Raw genomic sequence first — 24033 nt, 5'->3', positions numbered from 1 at the left:
ACATTCTTGAAGTAAAGCACAGAGATGATAATGAACCTTAGCTGGGAAATATTGTTGACAAAGCATTTTGATTTTACAAGGCGAGGCAGGAATTTGATTTTACATGGTACAGCAAAGCAAGGGAGGAAGAGGCTCATCCCCTTTAATGCTCACCCCATTCAAAATGTGAGCATGCATGGTTCAACGATGCAATAAAACCTTTGCTGCACCTTGATGTCACATTCAAGTTAATTCAGTGAACATTCCCGGCACTTGGATGTAGCTGTCTAGAATGTACTTGACACTGTTCTTGTTGTCGTCATAAATTTTGTGCCTGATGTCAAGTTGTCCTTCACAGAGGATATATATAAAAAAGAGGACAACAGACCAAAGGCAGAAAAGCATTTGAGTGAAAGACCGACTTGAGACGCAAGATGATTCCAGCCACTTTTAAGCTCTGTGCAGCAATCTCCTACCAGCATGTACGAACAGTAACAGGTAACTGGAAACAACTAATTATATCCACTTGGTTAGTTAACTGGTGATATACTGATGCTCAGATCAATGGCAGTTCAACCAGAGCAGAACTGAACTGGAAAAGGAGGGGAGAATTTGAATTGACTTTTATCCTGTTTGACTGTTTAGGGGAATTAAAGACCAGAAGAATTGTAAGTGCTTTTAAAATGTATGTATCTTATTAACCTCGCTGAACTTTCTTACAACAGCAGGAACTGCTGGCCACTAAACTGACAGGTCTTCCTGAAGCTACTGCTCTTACAATCATCCACTCATAAAATCTGTACTGATCAAGACATCCTTCACACTCCTAATGCAAGGACACCAATCAACAAAGTAGCAATGATACCCTTGTTACTTATTGGACTTTGTATTTCCATAGCAATCTATCTTTCCAATAGATGGACAGTGGAAATTTATCTCTACAATCAGAAAGCTTTATTGCAATTGGCACACATCCTGTTCTTGCTGACCTAAGTTTGCCCTTGAGGTGGCCAACTCCAATTTTAGGATCCTCATTCTTGTTTCAGTTACCCTTATGTCAACCCCAGCACATCCCTATGTAATTTCCTTAGCCCTCCAACTTTTGAAGATATCTGCAGCATTTCAATCCTAGCCTGTAGGATCCCAGAATTCAATCCTTCTACCATGGAAGCCAAGCCCTCAGACACCTGGACCCTACATTCACGAACTCCTTCCCCAAATCTCTCTGCCTCCTTTTCTTCCTTCAAGATCCAGTACATCTGTGATGGAGTTCTTAGTCGCCCATGACTTGGGGTCAGTCTTTTTTGACAATGCTTCTGTGATATGCCTTGGGTCCCGACATAGTATTAAAAGTGCCCTATAAATAGAAAATATTGAAAGGAGTTTCACTATTTCTGTCAATTACTGTACAAGAGACTATGAACAAGATGCCATTGCAATGAATGAACCAACCTATGCTGTGCCTTTGATCTCTTGATCTTAAAAGTTTTACCGCAGCTATTTGCTGATCTACATCTATGGTAGATCTAGACCAGCAAACTATTGACCCTTGATGAGATAGGAAATCTCTGTTGCTTCAGTCAGGAAGAGATTCCATACCCCTCTTTCTAGACGATACAAGCAACTTTCCAACAATCCTGCCAGTATTTATCCGATGAGAATAAATGAATCCAATCACTATCACGTCCCTGTTTCTTGGTTCTTGCTGTCCACAAATTGACTGTTGCATCTCTTGCACTGATTTTAACCCATCCTGAGACTGCAAAAGGTGCATTAAATGCAAGGTTTGATTTGTTTTAACTGTGTACATTGCAATATATCTTCTCACTGAAGCCAAGCATCAGAATATCTGATTTTGAAAATTGGTATTAGTTTATTATTGTTGTCATGTGTACCGAGAAGAGTGAAAAAATTTTGTTTAGTATGCATTCCGGACAGGTCATGCTGTTCACAAAAGATCAGGGTAGCAAAAAGAAAACAGAATGGAGAATACAGTATTGCAGTTACAAAGAAGATGCAGGAGCAGGTAGACAAATAAGGTGCAATTTTGTAGAGTGAGAATCTGAACTGAAAATTTAATGCCCTCTTTTTGATCTTAAGGCTTGAGGCATTCAGCAATGGCAGCCCTGGGACACAAGCTGAGTCACCTCAGGCTGGGGAACCAAGGGCCCAGCACATGGGTGGATCTGGTTCGGAGAAGGAGCTCCCTGATCAGTAAGTACAGATCTTTCAGTGCCGCGACATCGACGGGTTCCTTTCCCTCCACAGGTACCGCTGGACCTGCTGAGTTCCTACAGCAGGTTTGCTTGCTGCTCCAGATTCCAGCATCCACAGTCCCTTGTGTCTCCAGAACCTTAACTGCTCAGCTTTCAGATGTACAGGTATGTCCATATATGCCGCCAGATACGCTGAGTTCCTCCTGTATTTTGTATGACTTGCTGCAGATTTCCAGCATCTACAGTCTCTCTTGGAATCTGCAGAATAGAGAATCAGGTTTAATATCACCTGCATAGGTCGTGAAATGTGTTGCTTTTGTGGCAGCAGTACATTGCAATACACAATAATTAAAACTGTAAATTAAAGTGTGTGTATATATATATATTCAAATTGAATAAGTAGCACAAAAAAGTAGTGAGGTAGTGTTCATGGGTTCAATGTCCATTCAGGAATCAGATGGCAGAGGGGAAGAAGCTGTTCCTGAATCATTGAGTGTGTGTCTTCAGGCTTCTGTACCTCCTCCCTGATGGTAGCAATGAGAAGAGGGCAAGTCCTAGGTGATGGGGGTCCTTAATGATGGATGCCGCCTTTCTGAGGCATCGCTCCTTGAAACTGACCTGTATGCTATGGAGGATGGTGCCCGTGATGGAGCTGACTGAGCTCACAACCTCCTGCAGCTTCCTCCGATCCTGAGCGGTAGCTGTAATCATACCAGACGGTGATGCAGCCAGTTAAAATGCTCGCCACGGTGCACCTGTAGAAATTTATGACTGTTTTTGGTGACATGCCAAATCTCCTCAAATTCCTAATGTCTTGCCTTCGTTGTAACTGCATCGATATGTTGGGCCCAGGATAGATCCTCAGAGATGTTGACACCCGGGAACTTGAAATTGCTTAGACCATAAGACCATAAGATACAGGAACAGAATTAGGCCATTTGGCCCATCGAGTCTGCTCCGCCATTTCATCATGGCTGACCCAATTTTCCTCTCAGGCTAAATCTCCTGCCTTCTCCCCGTATCCCTTTATGCACTGATCAACCAAGAATCTATCCTTATATTATTCAGTGCAACATAGTGTTGCATTCACCGAGAAATCGCAGTGGAGGTAGACAGGTGCAAGGACAATGACGAGGTAGAGTGAGAGATCAAGGGTTCATGTTTATCAGATGAGAGATCTGTTCATGAGTCTTATAAGAGTGGGATAGAAGCTGCCTGAGTCTGCTGGTAAGTGTTCTTAGGGTTTAGTGTTCTATGCCCAATGATGGGGATACGAATTGGGATGAGAGGAAAGAATGGCAGGGATGGAGGACGAATGTGTTGTCTCCTGGCCTGCTGGTAGGTGCCATGATTCTAAGATTTCTTTACAATTTCAAGGGGCGTGGGGTGGATCTGTCACCGCACTCCACTCCTGCAATCCCTATTACATGATGCTTTCTTGTTGAGTTCCCCAACATTATTCTTGGCAATGGTCCCTCAGGTCCTGTGCCAGTCAGATCACTGATTCCAAAGGAATTTTGGGGCTGTAGATTATGAGCACAAGGAACATTGTCTTTTTAAACAGTTTAATGTCTAAAGAACACTCAGTGGCCACTTTATTAGGTACAACCGTACACCTGCTCATTAATGCAAATATCTAATCAGTCTGTCATGAGGCAGCAACTCAACGCATAAAAGCATGCAGGCATGGACAAGAGGTTCAGTTGTTGTTCAGACCAAAGGTCAGAATGGGGAAGAAAAGTGATCTAAGTGACCTTGACCATGGAATGATTGTTGGTGCCAGACGGGGTGGTTTGAGTATCTCAGAAACTGCTGATCTCCTGGGAGTTTCAGGCACAACATCTCTAGAGTTTGCAGTGAGTAGAGTGAAAAACAACAAAAAACAATCCAGTGTGTGGCAGTTCTGTGGGTGAAAATGCCTTGTTAATGAGAGAGGTCAGAGGAGAATGGCCAGATCAATCCAAGCTGACAGGAAGGCAACAGTAACACCTATAACCACACGTTACAATGATAGTATTCAGAAGAGCATCTTTGAATGCACAACTTGTCGAACCTTGAAGTGGATGGGCTACAGCAGCAGAAGATCACTCCTGTACTTAATAAGGTGGCCACTGAGTGTGCTGATTTTCTTTGTCACCTTGGTGCCAGCAGTTCTGAAGGGAGTCACTGGTACTCAGCCGCTCCCGGGTCAGTAAATGGGGGACTGGTGGGGACCGGCTCTGGCCTGGGACTAGCTGAACAGCTGACGTTGTTGCGCCTGCCCCTTCGCTCTGTCACTGGCCTCCACGTGCACATCAACAGCGGAGCCCAATCTCACTGGGATTCCCCGTGCGTTACATCCGTCTTTCCCATCCTGTGTCCTAGAATTGGAGCAGGATCAGCTGCCCACACTAGTTTTACTGGGCTTTCTTGCCCTTGTTGTTTAGACGGGGAAAGGTAAGTTTATCTGCTTATATTCAATATTTCTAATAACATTTCACACTTTGTGTTTTATTACATTTTATTCTTGTGCATTTTGAATATTTTTATATTACTAATTAAGTAATGTAAATATCTCTGAACTCTATGCTTCCAAACTATTCTGGTGACAGAGTGGAACTGCTTCCTTACAGCGCCAGGGACCACAGTTCGATTCTGACCTCGGGTGTTGTCTGTGCATAGTTTGCACATTCTCACCACAACCACATGGGTTTTGTCAGGGTGCTCCGGTTTCTTCCACATCCCAAAAGCGTGCTGGGGTGGTTGTTAACTGGGCACTGCAAACTGCCCCTAGTGTGTGTAATCTGGGCGACGTCAGGAGAGAATTTAAAAATGGGATTAACAGAGGATTGGTGTAAAATGAGTGACTGATAGTCAGTGCAACCTCAATGGGCTGAAGGCCCTGTTTTTGTGCTGTATCTCTCTATGGTTCTATGAAAAAGTTATATAGTCAATGATAGATATGACAGGAGACAAATCTCCTACTCAACACTGAGACCAGGTGCCTCTTGGGTGCAGAGGGCTTGGTAATGTGTGCCTGGTGCAGACTGGGCAACCCCGGGCAGTAGGCAGAATCAGCTTGTTTTAGACCTGTCTTTCTTTTAGTTTTTAAAAGAGTGATATACCGTACACATATGTAGCTAGGGTGCCTGAGACTTTTGCACAGTACTATATTTGTCAATGTGGAGAAGGAATGGTGAGGGTGGAGCATTGCAGGAGGGGTGTGGGACAGGTGGCAGAGAGAGAGTACCAGAGGTGGGGGTGGGGTGGCTGGCATGGGTGCCTACACAACCAACCCTGAGACAACAGGCAAGTTCATTTTAATCCAAACAATTGGTTTATTGATCATTACAGAAAGTCTTTCTGGTGCTTCCCATGCCCTCCCCTCTCCCATCCCCTTTTCCCAGCCATGATTCCCCTCTCCCTGTTCCTTAGCATATATATACTAAGACTTTTGTACAGTACTGTATATATATATATGTGTGTGTGTGTGTGTGTCAAGTTCATTGTCATTTGACTACATGTATTTTGTACATACACACTGTCAAACAAGTCAATGTTTCTCTGGGCCAGGGTGTAAACTACAGTAGTACACGTAACACAATAATTTAGGAAAGGAAGGGTAACTTCTACAGCTGAATTGCGTATAAATAAACAAAGTAAAGTGCATAAATTAACTATTGTCAGGTACAGAACAGATTAACTGGTGATGCTTCAAATGCAATGCGTCATGGCGTTCAGAAGCCTAATGGCCTGAGGGAAGAAACTGCTTCCCATCCTGACTGCTCTTGTCTTTATGCATCGGAGTCTCCTGCCTGATGGTGGAAAGTCAAAGAGGATGCTGGATGGATGGGTGGGATCTTTGACAATACTCAGGGCCCTGTGGATGCAGCACCCCTGATAAATTATCCTTAAGGATGGTAAGGAGACCCCTATTCTCACAGTCCTTTGTAGGGACTTCCGGTCCAATATTCAGCTGCTCCCATACCAGATGGAAACTCAGATTGTCAGGACGTTCTCGATTGTGCTCCTGTAAGACTCAGTTAAGATTGGGGATGGGAGCCTCACTTGCTTCAATCTTCTTAGGAAGTGAAGGCTTTGCTGTGCCCTCTTGTTCAGGGAGGTAACATTAAGGAACTGGGTGAGGTCATCTGTGATGTGAATTCCCAAGAACTTGGTGCACTTAACTCTCTCTAGTGTTCTAATAGCTTTACATATGTATGTATTTATTTATATACTGAAACACCATTAAAATGCTATATATGTGTAATAGTGTTTTAATTGTGTTTCAGTATTAAATACATTTTCATTATTTTCTTCAATTTAAATATTTGTTTCTAAGGTAGATGACTATTTCTGGTAGTGAATAGAAATATCATGGGCAAACTGTCAGTTCTCCCTGATCTTATGCCCAGCTTCATTTCCCTCCCAATTTCCCTCTAAGGAGTCGTAAACACAAAGTAATCTGCAGATGCTGGGGTCAAAGCAACACTCACAACAAGCTGGAGGAACTCAGCAGGTCGGGCAGCATCCATGGAAGCGATCAGTCGACGTTTCGGGCCAGAACCCTTCGTCAGGACTGTCCTGACGAAGGGTTCCGGCCCGAAATGTCGACTGATCGTTTCTACGGATGCTGCCTGACCTGCTGAGTTCCTCCAGCTTGTTGTGAGTGTTCCCTCTAAGGAGATCAGGATTATCAGAACATTTCCACATAGCCTCCAGGGTGGAAGATAGGTTTACCTGTTGAGAACTGTGGTTCCTCATCAGTACAACACAAAGTGGTGCAAGGATAATTTCACTAAGATGTAATACATGGGCGAAAGGGCAAATCTCACTTTGATGCATCAAGCATTCGGGTGAGTTACCTGCTCTGACCATGGCTACAGAATGCTGGCAGTTTGATCGTCAGCTGGCATTGCATCCCTTGGCCAATTCCAGCTGTATTTACATTCCACCAAGAATGGGCAGCCAGATTGGGTTAAAGATACTCAAAGGTTAGCATAAACTGTGTTTCTCCATGCGTCAGCTCACACAGAATTTGATTAAACTACTTGAGATTTCCAAATGTGCAGCCATATTCAAGCACATCACAATTTAATATTATCTCGAGAAATATTGAAGAAAGGACAAGAAAGTCCAAAGGTAGATACACCACAGAAATTAGCTGTGACAATTAACACCAAGCTTAGTTTACTCAAGAATCAGCTGGAATCATCTTGATAACCTACCAATTCTGCTACAAATGCTCAGTCTTAATTTTTTCTCTCTCCCTCTCTCCACTTAACACTCAAATTAGGCTGCAGGCTTGAAGACAGTCCGTATTCTGAAGCGGAGATGGCCTATGTTAAGCAAGGTCAAGAAGCACTGCATAAATCCCTCTCCATCCTCCAGGATACAAGTGGGTGGAAGACAGAGATTGAAGCGGTACGTTGCAATATCCCCAGTCAATCAACGTCCAGAAGAAAAATCAGGCGCATCTCACAGACAACACTGCCTCAGTGATGACGTGTTTAAATTCGTAATGAACTCAAGAAGCACTGCAAATTGAGTCTGCTTCTTTATAGTTCTTACTAGAATGCCTTAGAACATTCTGGCAAAAATGTAGGCATGAGGTCAAAGAAGCAAACTCAACTCAGCCTAAAGTACAGATCACAAAATGTTCTTTCATTCTAGGTTGAAAAGAACGTTGGGGTTAAATGAAGTTGGGTGGGAGAAGGTTCAAGTGGAACACAATTGTATTCATAGTCCAATGGGTCAAATGGCCTGTTTTTGAGCAGCAAGACACCATTAACCCACACCTGTCCTCACAGTAAGGACTTAGAGCTAAGGTCGTGAATTTTACCCACTCATATCAAAGCAATAATTTGGAACACTGTCCACAAAATAGGACACCTGATGGGTAAATGGAGATGATAGAATGGATAATGGTGGAGCAGGCTTGAGGCTCTGAACTGAGTGGAGAATCTAACTTCTTGTACTCTTAACAGATAAACGGTGACAAAGTGGTCAGTAAGATGCTTCCAGATATCGGCAAAGTCTTCAAGCTCGAGGTTGTGATGGATAAGCCCACCGATCTGCTCTACAGTGAGCTGTTCGACAGAGTTGAACAAATGGGAGAGTGGAACCCAAACATTAAACAAGTGAAGGTAGGATATTTGATAGTGGTCTAATCAAAGCCCACGTTAAAATCAGGTTTCCAAACTGGAGGTGAATTTGATTCCAGTACTACATACTTAACATAGGCACAATTCATTCCTCAGTAAGGTGAAGTAGTGGAGAATTGGTAGCGACGAAGATGAGAATTTACCTTTGACAATGAGTTGTTGCAATCCAGAAAAGGCTGTGTAATGCAGATTCATCTGTAGCCTTCAAGGTGGAATTGCATAAGAACTTGAAGGTGAAATCTATGTGCACCGTTCTGGGCAAAGAGCCAGGAGTGGAATGGATGGGGAGTAAAGTGATGAGCCATCGCAGGTGGAATGTTGAACATTCTCCAAAATCCAAACGTTTCCAATGATAACTGCCAATCTGCTGAGCTCTGGCTAGACAAGGTGGAGCACTGTTTTATAAATTAGTTTGATTATTTTTAAGATACTGAAGAGGATTAACAAGGAAACAATGGTTACCTATGAGGTTTCTGCGGAAACTGCGGGCAATGTGATCAGCCCGCGGGACTTCGTCAGCGTGCGCTATGCCAAGAGACGTGGCTCAACTTGTTTCCTAGCGGGGATGTCCACGCACTGCAACCTGATGCCTCAGCAGAACGGTTTCATAAGGTAACACACCACAGATCCGTGTCCAGGGTGTCGGCAAAGAACTTCGGCATTTGTGAAGCTGTAAAATATTCCTCATTCCAGTCCAAATTACTGCCTTTGATACCTGGAGCCCCGTTTCAGTTCCAAATCATCCTTGTCCACATTACTTCCCCAGAGTCAATTAGTTTCTGTTATTGTTCTTCTAACTTACTCTTTGTTCAGAAACCAGAACTGATGCTCAGTCCAGAATAGATTCTGTTTTTAAATTTATATTGCAGTAGACCTCTCAATCTTCTCCTATTCTGAAACCATTTACCCTTCAGTCTCCATAGACTATTGAAATATAGTGCACGGTCAAAGCTCCAAGCGTTGCAAACCTATTACATTGAAAATAGTGTTGTTACAAAGACTGCAAGATTTTGGTTAATGTATAGTATCTCTGACACTTGCTGTCATTTTTGGATGATTACACTGCCTTGAAGCACTTTAGCATGTTCCACTTAGCTTGTTGGCTTCTGAGGATTAAGAGAATGGTGCCAATGTCTTCTCTCATGCAATCTCCACACGTTGCCCTGCCTAGTGGCTTGGCTTCCAGAGATCAAATTTATTGCTCTGTTGCTTCCAATACTATGTCTTTGACATACCCTGCTTCTATCACAGGGGTGAGAATGGACCAACCTGCATTGTCCTCCGTCCTTCCGCAGAAGATCCAAATAAGACCAAGTTCACGTGGCTCCTGAGCATCGATCTAAAGGCAAGCCATTTGAGGATGAAGGGGTAACAGGGTTGAGTGTTGATTTAAATATATAAGTTTGATGGTTTCCAAGAATACTGGACTATGAAGTACAGAACAACCTCAAGTAAAAGGACACAGCTTAACTAATCAGGCTAGCTCCTTGTGAAGACCTTCCTGACTGTAGGATGGGAACATAGGGGTGGCTTGGTAGTTAATGTTGCTGCCTCAAACCTCCAGAACTTTGATCCACAGCTCAGATGCTGTCTTTGCAGAGTTTGAACAACACATAAAAGCTATAAATTACAATAAAAATATATGAAAAGAAATTAAACTAAATAAGTAGTGCAACAAAAAAGAGAGCAAAAATAGTGATGTAGTGTTAATGAATTGGTTCATTGTCCGTTCAGAAATCTGATGGCAGCAGTTGTTCCTAAAACATTGAGTATGTGTCTTCAGGCTTCTGTACCTCCTCTCTGATGGTAGTAATAAAAGAGATCACGTTCTGGGTGATGGGGATCTTTAATGACAATAGTGATTTTTGAAAGAGCAAGTAATGGGGTAAATGCTCTCCTGAGCGGTATCATTTTAACACAACTGAAAAATTCAGGCAGGGTTCGAGCACTCAAAATGTACTCCTGTGCCTCTGCAGTGGGGAAGAAAACAAGATGATATCTAAGAAATATCTGATTGACTGCACTTACATTTTATTTCCTTTTTTGGTAGGGCTGGTTGCCCAAGTCTCTCATCAATCAGGTCCTTTGTCAAACCCAAGCAGACTTTGCTCAATGCCTGCGCCAGCACATGAACTCCAGAGCTGCTGCAAACAGTTACTGAAACGCACTGCATTCTTTTGTGGGTGGAGATCGCCAACAAACACTTCTGTTGGACTGCAACCTACTTCTGCAAAGATCTTTTGGCTTCAGTCAAAATCCACTTTGTGGCTCACTGGAACAAATATCCAAATCAAAGAAAGGATTCGCCAGTATTGAAAATCTTTAATATTTATGAGGCTTTAGTTAAAACAATGGTATTCATTATTTTTAATTCAGTCAAAGGAATGATGTTATTGATGGTCAAGTAAACCTTTTCTTTACCCTGGCTGTCAGTGCTCTCAAGCCAAAATGGGTTAGGTATAGAATGGTCCCACTGTTCAGAAAAATTCAGAATGGTTCCTGACAGCATTATATCTCATTACATGAAATACAAGTAAGCCATGTAGTGCTTTGGGTTTATTGTGTCATTCAGTAGAAATTTTCTGTAGGAAATTGTGTCCTCAGTTGTTTTTTCAGGCCACAGAAGGTTTGGACCTTCTGGAGCTTCTGTGGAAAATGAGGACCTGCAAAAGCATGGGTTCTTGGATTGGCACCTCCGAGTTACCCCCTGTAGATTTTAAACCACAAACTGATCGTACTGTACATCAAACAACAAAACCCAGAATATTGCGCAGTACCTGGTCTATTTCTGAGCTAATAGGCGACAGGAGTAGGTCAAAGCATTTTCCCTATGCACCGCTGAATATAATTGATTGAGATCTGTTGATATCGACTGCATTTTCCAAGCTGAGGGAAATATGACTCAGCCTTAAATATATTTAATGACATGGCTTCCATAGCTCCCTGCACTGCATACCTTCAAAGATGCACAACTCTGAAAGGGGAAAGGAAACACCTTTCCTCACCCTTAGGTGACCCTTCATTCCGAAACCACATTTCCTAGTTTTAGGTACCACCACCATTGGAAATACAGTTTCTATCCTGTTAAGCCCCTTCAGAACACTTATTTATCTAGAAATACAGCACAGTATTTCTGGCTCAATGAATTAGTGTCATCCAAATACACCCATGTGATCATATGGTAGCGTAGTAATTAGCACAACACTTCTCAATTCCCGTCACTGCCTGCAAGGAATTTGTATGTTCTCCCTGTGACCGCTGGGTGCTCCAGTTTCCTCGTACCGTCCAAAGACGTACCAGTTGGTAGGTTAATTGGTCATTGTAAATTGTCTGGTGATTAGGTGAGGATTAAATTGGGGGATCGCTGGGCAGCACAGCTCAAAGTGCTGGAAGGGCCTATTCTGTGCTGTATCTCAATAAAATAAATAAAAAAGCAAAATAACCTGTACGTCTTTGGAATGTGGGACAAAACCAGAACATTCAGCATTCCAGAGAGTAGAAGCCTGGTTGATTCAACCTTTTATCAGGAATTACCTTCAGTACAGGATTCAACCTAATGAACTATCTGTGCATCTCCTCCAAGCAAGTACATCTTTCCCAAAGTTAGGTACATCTTTTCCAAAGATCTGAGATGCAATGAACTACCAAATACATTTTCTCCATTGTTACTCATTGAATTGTGTCCGAGAAATTCCTATGCACCTTCACAGTTCAGTCCCAGCACTGAGCCTGTGAGGAAAGGTATCAAAATGAAAAGTGGCCTACACTGGATGACAGAACAGGCTTGAGAAACTACTCCTCAGACATTGTGCTATTTATACATCCACTTGAACTCTGCAGATACTTCCAGCATCAACAGCAGTACCCCAGAGAAGTTACTCTATTTATTGCAGAACAGAGATTTTAGCGACTTGCATTGGAATGAACTGCTCTACGCTATGGCCAGGGATAGTTTAGGCAGTATAAGAGGGGTTACACCAGGGGATGTTGAAGTTCCTGTAGAACGAAAAGCAGGGGACCATGACAGTTAACATCTGGACTACATATGCTACTGTTTATATTCTGCACAAATCTCTTCCCAAACACAAAATAATCTGCAGATGCTGGGGTCAAAGCAACACTCACAACACGCTGGAACTCAGCAGGTCAGACAGCATCCGTAGAAAAGAATGTGCACCCATGCTGAGCTCGTCAATTTCATCGACTTTACTTCAAACTTCCACCCAGCCCTCAAATTCACTTGGTCCATCTCGGACACTTCTCTCCCCTTTCTCGATCTCTCGGTCTCCATCTCTGGAGACAGACTGTCCACTGACATCTTTTATAAGCACACTGACTCTCATAACTACCTCAACTATACCTCTTCCCACCCTGCAACATGCAAAAATGCCATTCCCTATTCCCAGTTCCTCCGTCTCCGCCGCATCTGCTCCCAGGATGAGGCTTTCCGTTCCAGGACATCTCAAATGTCCTCTTTCTTTAAGGATCGTGGTTTCCCTTCTACCGTCATCAATGATGCCCTCACCCGCATCTCCTCCATTTCCCGCACTTCGGCTCTCACCCCATTCTCCCTCCACCACAACAGGGACAGAGTTCCCCTTGTCCTCTCCTACCACCCCACCAGCCTCCAGATCCAGCACATTATCCTCCGCAACTTCCGCCACCTTCAACAGGACCCCACCACTAAGCACGTCTTTCCCTCTCCACCCCTCTCCGCTTTCTGCAGGGATCGGTCCCTCAGCGACTCCCTGGTCCACACGTCCCTCCCCACGGATCTCCCACCCGGCACTTATCCCTGTAAGCGTTAGTGCTACACCTGTCCCTACACCTCCTCTCTTGCCACCATTAAGGGTCCCAAACAGTCCTTCCAGGTGAGGCAACACTTCACTTGTGAGTCTGTTGGGGTCATCTATTGCATCCAGTGCTCCCGGTGCAGCCTCCTCTACATCGGTGAAACCCGACGCAGATTGGGGGACCGCTTCGTCGCGCACCTCTGCTCCGTCTGCCACAACAGACAGGATCTCCTGGTTGCCACCGAATTCAACTCTGCTTCCCATTCCCATTCAGATATGTCCATACACGGCCTCCTCTACTGCCATGATGAGGCTAAACGCAGGTTGGAGGAACAACACTTCATATCCCGTCTAGGTAGTCTCCAGCCCCTTGGTATGAACATAGAATTCTCCAACTTCCGGTAATTCCCTCCCCCTTTCCCCATTTCACTCTGCCCCCTCCCCCAGCTGCCTATCACCTCCCTCATGGTTCCGCCTCCTTCTACTGCCCATTGTGTTTTCCCCTATTCCTTCACCTTTCCTGCCTATCCCCTCCCCCACCCCTTTATCTTTCCCCTTACTGGTTTTTCACCTGGAACCTACCAGCCTTCTCCCTCCCACCCTCCCCGCACCTTCTTTATAGGACCCCTGCCCCCTCCCTCTTCAGTTCTGACAAAGGGTTCCGGCCCGAAATATTGACTGTTCCTCTCCACCGATGGTGCCCGACCTGCTGAGTTCCTCCAGCTTGTTGTGAGTGTTGCACAAATCTCTTCCTTCCTTGCAGCACGTTATTCTCCTTACCCAAAGTTAATGGCTCATTCCAAGCTTCTTGCACTTGAGAAATGGGAGAGAATATTTGATAATTGGACTGATGGCTTTGAAAATGTCAGATTTCTCTGCCAGAGACACTTCCATCCAAGGCAGTGTGGTTTCTGGGCTTTGCACTGTGTGCACACATGAATTCCAGTTCTTGTATTTAAAATTGTAATTCCATAGTACAATTAACATGATTATTTATTAATTTTGAAACTGTTTAGAGAAAGGTCTGCAGAGAAAGCAATATACATGGATTTATATTTATTATATTTAAATAAATTTCAACTTTTAGCACCATGAAGTTGGACGATTCTTTTCAGGGATTGTAGATACATTTATCATGATGTAATAATTGTTATCACATTATTGTAGTGTTGCTTGGGGATCAGTGCAGTGGATGGGGTACATGATGATTGAGTGAAGCAGGACTAAGTATGTCATAAAGCACACTTCCTCCCACCAAAGCTGGCTACTGAATCATCAAATGGTCATTGCACAAGATGAGATGATGTTCACATTGAATTATTATCTGGCAGGCTTTACATTTATCCTCTGGTACATCCTTCTTTTTCTTGTTGCTGGGATCAAGTTGCATCGACTCCAACATGAAAGAAATCCTAAGCAGTGGGGTTTCAAGTGCTTTTGAAGTCTCACCTCTATCCCATTTGACTGTGCACGGAGCAAAAATATGACTCCATGCATTCCTGGTCACACCAAACAGTGTACCTCAACTGACTCTATCTTCCTTTCTCAGCATCCTTTGTATTAAGTCCGCAGGAATCTCCAATTCCATTCTGTTAACTTCTCCGGCTTTATTATTATATCTTGCTGACATTTTCAATGTGGTTTCCTTCAGTAGTGTGCACATCTATTTCACATTACCACATCACACAAACCATTCTGTTCCCTTTTGTCAATATGTCCAGCTGAGGGCAATTTTCTTATCAATTTCACACACCACTTCCCATATCCCTGGACATTAGGCAAGCTATTATTTCCCGTTGACGCTTATGCACCAAACCTCTTCTCATGACCAAGATTCTCACCGTTGCTTGGAGCCTGGACATTCTGGAGCTAACTCAAACATGGTTAGCCACAGCAATCCACCTGTGGTTATGTTAATGTACTTTCTGTTCCAGATTATGCATTCTGGCAGATGCAAATGATTGTGAGATGCTGCACTTAGGGAGGACAAACCAGGGTAGGCCTTATAGAGTGAACGGTAAGGTAATATGGAGTGCAGTAGAACAGAGAGAGCTGGGAATACAGATCCACAATTCCTTGAAAGGATCTGTTACGTACCCCGTAACTGGGTTGCCAAACCAGCAGAAATGGATCACTCAGTTGGAGTCTGGATTACTAGAACTAAGAAAGTTTTATTAAAGAACAAGCAACACAGTACTCTAATCAAAAGGATAATAAATGCAACAGTTCAGCAATGATAAACACACATGTACACAGAATTAGGATAACAGGATCAATCAAGCTCTATCGTCATCTAGGGGTAAGTGACCAGTTTCAAAGTGACGCAAAGTTCAGTTCAATTTAATTCAGTTCAGTTCACAGTAATCACTGCCGTGGGAGATGGACAGTGGGGGGAAGGAAAGAGAGAGCAAAACGAATGAATACTCAAACGGCTTCCACACAGACCTTGGATATTCTTCTCAGTCAGCTTTCGGGCGAGCCCTTTGTGATGTCTTCTTAGATCACCGACCGTGACCCCTCCGTTTCCAGATACGATCATTTCTCTGCGGTGAACCTGGCACCCAGGCAAGGGCGGACACACACCAGGTTCCCGTCGATCGTGCCTTTCCACCCTGTGTGTCTATGGCTTGGTCCCGTGACCAGCCGTCCAAAACTTCCCACCGACTTGCGGGAGACACACCGCTTCCAGGGTCTTGTTACCTCGGGGTGTCGTGTGTGTCTTGCCTTAGCGAACCTGTCCCTTTTTATCCCCCTGCTGGGGTATCGCCTGTCCATCACTTCAAACAGTTCAGGGTTCAAAGGGGGAGCCGATCCTGACAGCTCTCCTTCCGTTAAACTCTCCCATCCCTTCATTAACATCTCCAAATGCTGCTCCATTGTTTTCCTTATCTCTCTTTCTCCTGAAGACAGGTGGCAGACCAACTGCTGATCCCACTGGTGCCAGCACAGGACAGCTAACATCTTAATCTATGTGTATTCTCGTCACAGATCCTACAGAGCTTTTGACACAATGGCTTTCATAAATCAATGTATTGAATATAGAAGCTGAGACATTATGTTGAAGTTGTATAAAACGTTGGTGACGCCAAACTTAAGAGTACCATGTGCCGTTCTGATCACGTACGTACAGGAAAGAGATTAACAAGATTGAAAGGATACAGAGAAAATTAACGAATAATGTCGCCAGGGTTTGAGGACCAGAGTTTAGGGAAATATTGAATAGATTAAGACTTTATCTCCTGGATCCCCTCCTCCATCCCTATCTCCACTCTTGTCTGCAATCAGATTCCTTCATCTCCAGCCCTTGACCATTCTCACTCACTTGGCTTCACCCATGACCTTCCAGCTAGCCTCCCTCCCCTCCCTCTACCCTTTTAATTTTTTTTTTTGCTCAGCATAACAAAACTTCCAATTTCTAGATACACTTATATTTACATTTCTTCCCTTCAGATATCAGGTATCAGAACACTTCCATCAAAATATAGACATCATGACATCCTATACAAAAGCCCTTATTAGTATAGCAGACAGGTTTACATCTTATATACTGCAGAAAAGGTTGCCATGTTTTATGAAAACCATTTGTTTTTGAGTGTACCATACATGTCAAAAAGTCCTAAGAAATGTATTCCATGATTAATTTACACCAACCAAAAAGTCCAGGGGCCCTCCACCCTTTTATTCTGGCATCTTCCCCTTTCCTTCTCAGTCCTGAAAAGGAGTCTCAGCCCAAACTGTCAACCAACTATTCATTTCCACGGATGCTGCCCGACCTGCTGTCTCCAGCATTTTGTGTGTTGCTTAGGAAGTATAAGTTTAGTACACACTAGATAGACCACGGGCCTGCTTTCTGTGGTCCATTATTTTGATCAAACATGTAGCGATGTGCTACACACAGCGCTAGAATAACCACACGGAGGCGGTGAGTTAGAGTTGCGATGAAAGAGATTTATTCAAACTTCGCGGTCCGCTTTAAAGCCTTCCCGTTCCCGCCCTCCCTGGGCGGGACTGCTGTGGGGAATGTATATTCCCAGACCCTTTCCGCGCTGGTGAAGATGGCCTGGCGCCCTTTTTGCTGCCGGCCCTCTGCCTGCGTGCGCTGTTTCGTGAGCCGGTTCGTGTGTGCCAGAAAGTGGGTCGCCACATAACCCCCCCCCCCCAGAACCGGCGATACCTCCCCCAATGTCCACAGTCTGGATCGGCCTCTGTTTGGGAGGTCTGCCCCTGCGCCGCGGTGCCTGAGCCTGGACCGGCTGCGCCAAGTCCACATGGGCCGGTTTGAGTCGGTCCACCGTGAAAATCTCCTCAATGTCCAGCACGAACGTGGACCCTTTGTTCCTGATCACCTTAAACGGCCCCTCGTAGGGCCGCTGTAGCGGTGCCCGGTGTCCGCCCCGTCGTACAAAAAGAAACTTACAGTTCTGCAGGTCTTTGGGTACGCAGGTCGGGCTCTGTCCGTGCTGTGAAGTGGGTATGGGGGCCAGGATACCGACCCTCTCCCGTAGTCTGTCCAGGACTGCTGTGGGTTCTTCCTCTTGCCCCCTTGGGGCTGGTATGAACTCTCCTGGGGCGACCAGGGGCGCGCCCTACACCAACTCGGCCGACGAGGTGTGTAGATCCTCTTTGGGCGCCGCGCGGATTCCGAGGAGGACCCAGGGAAGTTCGTCCACCCAGTTAGGCCCCTCCAGGCGGGCCATGAGAGCCGATTTCAGGTGACGGTGGAAGCGCTCCACTAATCCGTTCGACTGTGGGTGGTAGGCAGTTGTGTGGTGTAGCTGTGTTCCTAAAAGTCTGGCCATAGCCGACCACAGGCTGGAGGTGAACTGGGCGCCCCTGTCGGAGGTAATGTGGGCCGGTACCCCAAAGCGTGCTACCCAGGTTGTGATCAGTGCTCGGGCGCAGGATTCGGAGGTGGTGTCGCTGAGCGGGACTGCCTCTGGCCATCTGGTGAACCGGTCTATCATAGTTATGAGGTACCGCGCTCCTCGGGACACTGGCAGGGGCCCCACGATATCCACATGGATGTGGTCGAACCTCCGGCGGGTGGGTTCGAACCGCTGCGGTGGGGCCTTGGTGTGCCGCTGCACCTTGGCCGTTTGGCACTGCATACACGTTTTGGCCCATTCACTGACCCGTTTACGCAGTCCATGCCACACGAACCTGTTGGAGACCAGCCGGACGGTTGTCCTGATGGAGGGGTGCGCTAAGTTGTGAATGGATTCGAACACCCGCCGGCGCCAGGCTGCTGGGACGACGGGGCGGGGTTGGCCAGTAGCTACGTCACATAGTAGGGTCCTCTCACCTGGGCCTACGGGGAGGTCTTGGAGCTGCAAACCGGAGACTGCAGTCCTGTAACTGGGGATCTCAGCGTCTGCCTGCTGTGCCTCTGCCAGCGCTGCATAGTCCACCCCCTGGGACAGGGCCTGTATGGTAGGTTTGGAAAGTGCGTCTGCCACGACATTGTTCTTTCCAGAGACATGCCGGATGTCCGTCGTGTACTCGGAAATGTAGGACAGATGTCGCTGCTGGCGGGACGACCAGGGGTCGGACACCTTAGTGAACGCAAAGGTAAGCGGTTTGTGGTCTGTGAACGTGGTGAAGGGCCTACCTTCTAAGAAGTACCTGAAATGCCGGATTGCCAGGTATAGTGTCAATAGCTCCCGGTCGAAAGCACTGTATTTGAGTTCAGGTGGTCATAGGTGTTTGCTGAAGAACGCCAGGGGTTGCCAGCGACCCTCGATGAGTTGTTCCAGCACTCCACCGACTGCTGTGTTGGATGCGTCCACCGCGAGGGCAGTAGGAACGTCCGTTCTGGGGTGCACTAGCATCGCGGCGTTTGCCAAGGTTTCTTTGGTTTTAACGAAAGCGGTTACGGCCTCTTCGTTCCAGGTAATGTCCTTGCCCTTACCCGACATTAGAGTGAACAAGGGGCGCATGGTTCGGGCTGCTGAGGGGAGGAAACGGTGGTAGAAATTCACCATACCCACGAATTCCTGCAAGCCTTTGATTGTGTTGGGTCGGGGGAAGTGGCGGACCGCGTCTACCTTGGCAGGCAGCGGGGTTGCCCCGTCTTATGTAATCCTGTGGCCCAGGAAGTCGATGGTGTCGAGTCCGAACTGGCATTTGGCTGGATTGATTGTAAGGCCGAATTCACTCATGCGGGAGTAGAGCTGGCGGAGGTGGGACAGATGCTCCTGCCGACTACTGCTGGCTATGAGGATGTCGTCCAAATAGATGAATGCAAAGTCCAGGTCGCGTCCCACCGTGTCCATTAGCCGCTGCAAAGTCTGTGCGGCATTCTTTAGACCAAACGGCATTCGGAGGAATTCGAAAAATCCGAACGGGGTGGTGAGTGCTGTTTTGGAGATGTCGTCCGGATGTACAGGGATTTGATGGTATCCCCGGACGAGGTCTACCTTGGAAAAGATCCTTGCGCTGTGTAGGTTTGCTGCTAAGTCTTGAACGTGCGGCACAGGGTAGCGGTCTGGCGTTGTAGCCTCGTTCAGTCTGCGGTAGTCACCGCATGGTCTCCAGCCCCCCCGTTGCCTTGGGCACCATGTGAAGGGGGGAGGCCCATGGGCTGTCGGACCGTCGTATGATCCCTAATTCGTCCATCTTCTTGAACTCCTCCTTCGCCAGTCGGAGCTTGTCCGGGGGAAGCCTTCGAGCACGGGCGTGGAGGGGTGGTCCCTGGGTCGGGATGTGGTGCTGTACTCCGTGTCTGGGCATGGCTGCCGTGAACTGCGGTGTCAGTACTGATGGGAAATCCGCCAGGACCCTGGTGAATTCATCGTCGGACAGCGTGATGGAGTCCAGGTGTGGGGCTGGCAACTGTGCTTCACCCAGGGAGAACGTTTGAAAAGTCTTGGCGTGGACTAATCGCTTCCCTTGCAAGTCGACCAGCAGGCTGTGGGCTCGTAGAAAATCTGCCCCCAGCAGTGGTTGGGCCACGGCGGCCAGTGTGAAGTCCCACGTGAACCGGCTGGAGCTGAACTGTAGCCGCACCGTGTGGGTGCCGTAGGTTCGTATTGTGCTGCCATTAGCGGCCCTCAGGGTGGGTCCCGGTTCTCTGTTGCGGGTGTCGTAACTCGTTGGAGGTAAGACGCTGATCTCCGCTCCGGTGCCGACCAAAAAGCGGCATCCCGACTGCTTGTCCCAGACGTACAGGAGGCTGTCCTGATGGCCAGCCGCCGTAGCCATCAGCGGTGGCTGGCCCTGGCGTTTCCCGGGAATTTGCAGGGTGGTCTGCAGCGGCGGGCCTCCGTGCCCCACCGCTGGTGGTAGAAACACCATTGTTCGTTGGGCTCCTCACTCCCGTCGCCGGGTTTTATAGGCTCTGCTGCCGGGCCTGGTCTGGTCTATCGTTGGGCACGCAGCTTGGTGATCTGTGTGACGGACGCCCCTCTCTCTTTCCTGGCATTCCACAGCACATCTGCTCGGGCCGCCACCTCCCGGGGGTTGCTGAAATCTGCGTCGGACAGCAGCAGGCATATGTCCTCGGGCAGTTGCTCTAGGAACGCCTGCTCAAACATGAGGCAGGGTTTGTGTCCTTCAGCCAGGGCCAGCATCTCGTTCATTAATGCTGACGGCGGCCTGTCTCCCAAACCATCCAGGTGCATTAAGCGGCGTGCTCGTTCGCGCCGTGAGAGTCCGAAAGTCCTTATGAGCAGGGCTTTGAATGCTGTGTATTTGCCGTCCTCCGGGGGCGACTGTATAAACTCCTCAACTTGTGCAGCAGTCTCCTGGTCGAGGGAGCTCAGCACGTAGCAGTAGCGAGTGGACTCCGAGGTTATCTGCCGAATGTGGAATTGTGCTTCTGCTTGTTCGAACCATAAATGGAGTCGCAGCGTCCAGAAGCTTGGCAGTTTTAACGAAACTGCGTGAACAGATGCAGCGTCGGTCATCTCTGGTCCAAATATCGTTTGGGCCGTCGGGGTCACCAATTGTAGCGATGTGCTACACGCAGCGCTAGAATAACCACACGGAGTTGGTGAGTTAGAGTTGCGATGAAAAAGATTTATTCAAACTTCGCGGCCCGCTTTAAAGCCTTCCCGTTCCCGCCCTCCCTGGGCGGGACTGCTGTGGGGAATGCATATTCCCAGACCCTTTCCGCGCGGGATTTTCCCCCGCTGGTGAAGATGGCCTGGCGCCCTTTTTGCTGCCGGCCCTCTGCCTGCGCGCGCTGTTTCGTGAGCCGGTTCGTGGGTCGCCACAAACATACATTTAGTGGCCATTTTATTAGATATCGCCTGCACCTAATAAAGTGGTGTCCCAGTGTATGTTCATGGTCTACTCTTGCCTTAGCCCAGCCATTTCAAGGTCCAAAGTGATGTCCATTCAGAGATGCTCTTCTGCACACCACTGCTGTACACGTGGTTACTGTTGCCTTCCTGTCAGCTTGAACCAGTCTGCCATTCTCCTTAACAAGGAGTTTTTGCCCACGGAACTGCCGCTCACTGGATATTTGTTGTTTAGCGCACCATTCTCTGTACAGTCCAGAGACAGTTGTGTGTGAAAATCCCAGGAGAACGGCAGTTTCTGAGATACTCATACCACCCATTTGGCACCAACAATCATTCCAAGGGCAAAGTCTCTTAGACCACATTTCTTGCCATTCTGATGTTTGGTCTGAACAACAATTGAACCTACTGATAATGCCTGCATGCCTTTATGCATCGAGTTGCTGCCACATGATTAGCTGATTAGGTATTTGTATGAATGAGCAGGTGTACAGTGTACCTATAAAGTGCTCACAATGTATGTTTTGAGTCCAATGATAACAGCGAGATGAAGATTCTTCAAAACCACAGACTGAAAATACAGGTCAAGTTTATTTACAATTAAAATACACAATGGCACTGATTAGGTATTTGTATGAATGAGCAGGTGTACAGTGTACCTATAAAGTGCTCACAATGTATGTTTTGAGTCCAATGATAACAGCGAGATGAAGATTCTTCAAAACCACAGACTGAAAATACAGGTCAAGTTTATTTACAATTAAAATACACAATGGCACTTGAATCTGAGCATTCACACTTACAATTGCCACCAGTCGATAAAAAGTATTACACATTACCACTAATTTCTTTGCACCACTATCAACCCCAACTGGTTGATATTATCCCCTGCCTCCTAGTACAATATTGGGATAAGCTGTGGTACCTGAAATGAACTGACAGAAAAATATAGACAAACGAAGAAATAAGCTGCAAGTACATTTGAGGAACAGCATGTTGACACATTTCAACAGCGAGTGGTATAAGAACTGTTTATTACAGCCAAAATTCAAGTTAATTTTTCTCAAAGCTTGGAATGAAATGGAAAGGAATGACTTCTCAAATATCAATCATCGACCCAATTTCAAAATATGGGCTGCCTTTTATATCACCATTAACTTAAGATGAAGTTGGAGGTAAGTTATGACATTAGTAGATGAAAATAACATTGGAAGGGGGCAAGTTAATATATCAACGACTGGAAAACCAATTGCTGGCATTTTTTTCCCCAAACGTTGAAAAGAAAGTGAACAAAGCTCACAACCAAAACTGAGATAACAACATGTGGTACAATCGCTAATCCCAAATACACAAACATCTATTTTGGCTTTCGAAGCAGATAAATGGTATCCAAATGCACAGCTATATTTTGTGCACCTATTTTTCTGAGAGATTCCTTCTGTGAACCCATTTTTCCAGCACCATCTCTAGACACATTTACAACTCACATTGTGAGACAATGGTCTGCCCCGTGGAATCAATTTCATTAAGCACTGTGTAATCTTTCATATCTTTATTTTGGTTCACAAACAATCTGAAGCTTCACAGCTATTTGATAGTTAGGATTCCATGAAGCAGCAGTTTCCGTTGGTTAGGTATCAAAGTCATCAATCCAAAATATGGAAGTGCAGGAACCATTGAACTTTGAGAATATGCCATCATTTCTACTGTTATTTAGGATTGAAGGTTCATTATCTCAATATAAAGAAAATGCATCTTAAAGAAGCAATCATGTGCACAGGTAATTGCACTGGATTATCAGGGTTAATGCGCCAGTCATGAAATTGACAACTGTATACCTCACAATTTACATGTGTATGGACTTCTTTGTCATCAGGCAGTATGGTAAAGGTTAATACCAGGATTAGCTCAGCTAAATCCACGCATTCCAAAACTGTCCTGAATTGTACCACTGATGTGTGATGCAAATACGATGCCTCGTGCTTGAAGAACCTCTTCTATTAGCTTCAGATGACCAACACATCATTAAATAATTCTTAAATTTGTTTTTTTAGTGTTAAGAGAGCTAAGGTTCCCAGGGAGGGCTTCGTCTGCCATCCACCTCTCCTTCAGCATGGTAAAGTATGTCTGCCAGTGTGTGCTCAACCACAGCATACCAGCCCATGTCACTGATCTGCAAAATAGATAAATGACAAATGTTAGCTCAGACCACCGGTCTATTTCAATCATGTGACACTTTAATAGACAAAAGGGCAGAAAGCAATCATTTTAGTTAATAATTCTAATAATAATGATTTAGTTAATAATTTTAGCTCTTGCAACCCAAATATAATAGAAAGAATCTTCAGGTTGTCAACTAGGTGGCAACGTTTATCTATAGTATTACTGGACCTCTGAACAGAATCACCACATTGGAATAAATGTATCTACCATCAGTTGCATGCCTGAAATCTGTTTCAATTCAGCGGAGTAATGTAAAGTGTGTTATCAAAGATAACTATAACAAAAAGGTAAATCGAGGCACATCAGTGACAAGGTAGCCTAGTGGTTAGCACAACGTTTTACAGAACCAGCGACCCAGGTTAAATTCTCACTGCCATCTGTAAGGAGTTTGTACGTTCTCCCCATGTTTGCATGTGTTTTCTCCAGTTTCATCCCACAG

At 45.8% G+C, this 24033-nt stretch overlaps 2 protein-coding genes across 5 annotated transcripts in view; one reads left to right on the top strand and one right to left on the bottom strand.

Moving 5' to 3' along the window:
- The first annotated feature begins 413 nt into the window (after positions 1-413).
- On the top strand, positions 414-10499 carry star (steroidogenic acute regulatory protein). Its single transcript, XM_063055305.1, has 7 exons — positions 414-477; positions 2080-2193; positions 7471-7598; positions 8162-8320; positions 8766-8950; positions 9590-9683; positions 10389-10499. The coding sequence occupies exons 1-7, from the start codon at positions 414-416 to the stop codon at positions 10497-10499; spliced, it is 855 nt and encodes a 284-aa protein (XP_062911375.1).
- An 11421-nt stretch (positions 10500-21920) lies between these two features.
- Positions 21921-24033, bottom strand: part of ash2l (ash2 like, histone lysine methyltransferase complex subunit) — a 37439-nt gene continuing 35326 nt past the window's right edge. For all 4 annotated transcript variants that reach the window (XM_063056946.1, XM_063056948.1, XM_063056947.1 and 1 more), the window contains one exon: positions 21921-23544. In XM_063056946.1, the coding sequence (XP_062913016.1) occupies positions 23437-23544 (108 nt within the window). In that variant the 3' untranslated portion in view covers positions 21921-23436. The remainder of the gene's footprint in view (positions 23545-24033) is intronic.

Source organism: Mobula hypostoma, chromosome 8, assembly GCF_963921235.1.
Source record: "Mobula hypostoma chromosome 8, sMobHyp1.1, whole genome shotgun sequence".
Lineage (NCBI taxonomy): Eukaryota > Metazoa > Chordata > Chondrichthyes > Myliobatiformes > Myliobatidae > Mobula > Mobula hypostoma.
This window is presented reverse-complemented; position numbering and strand designations above follow the sequence as displayed.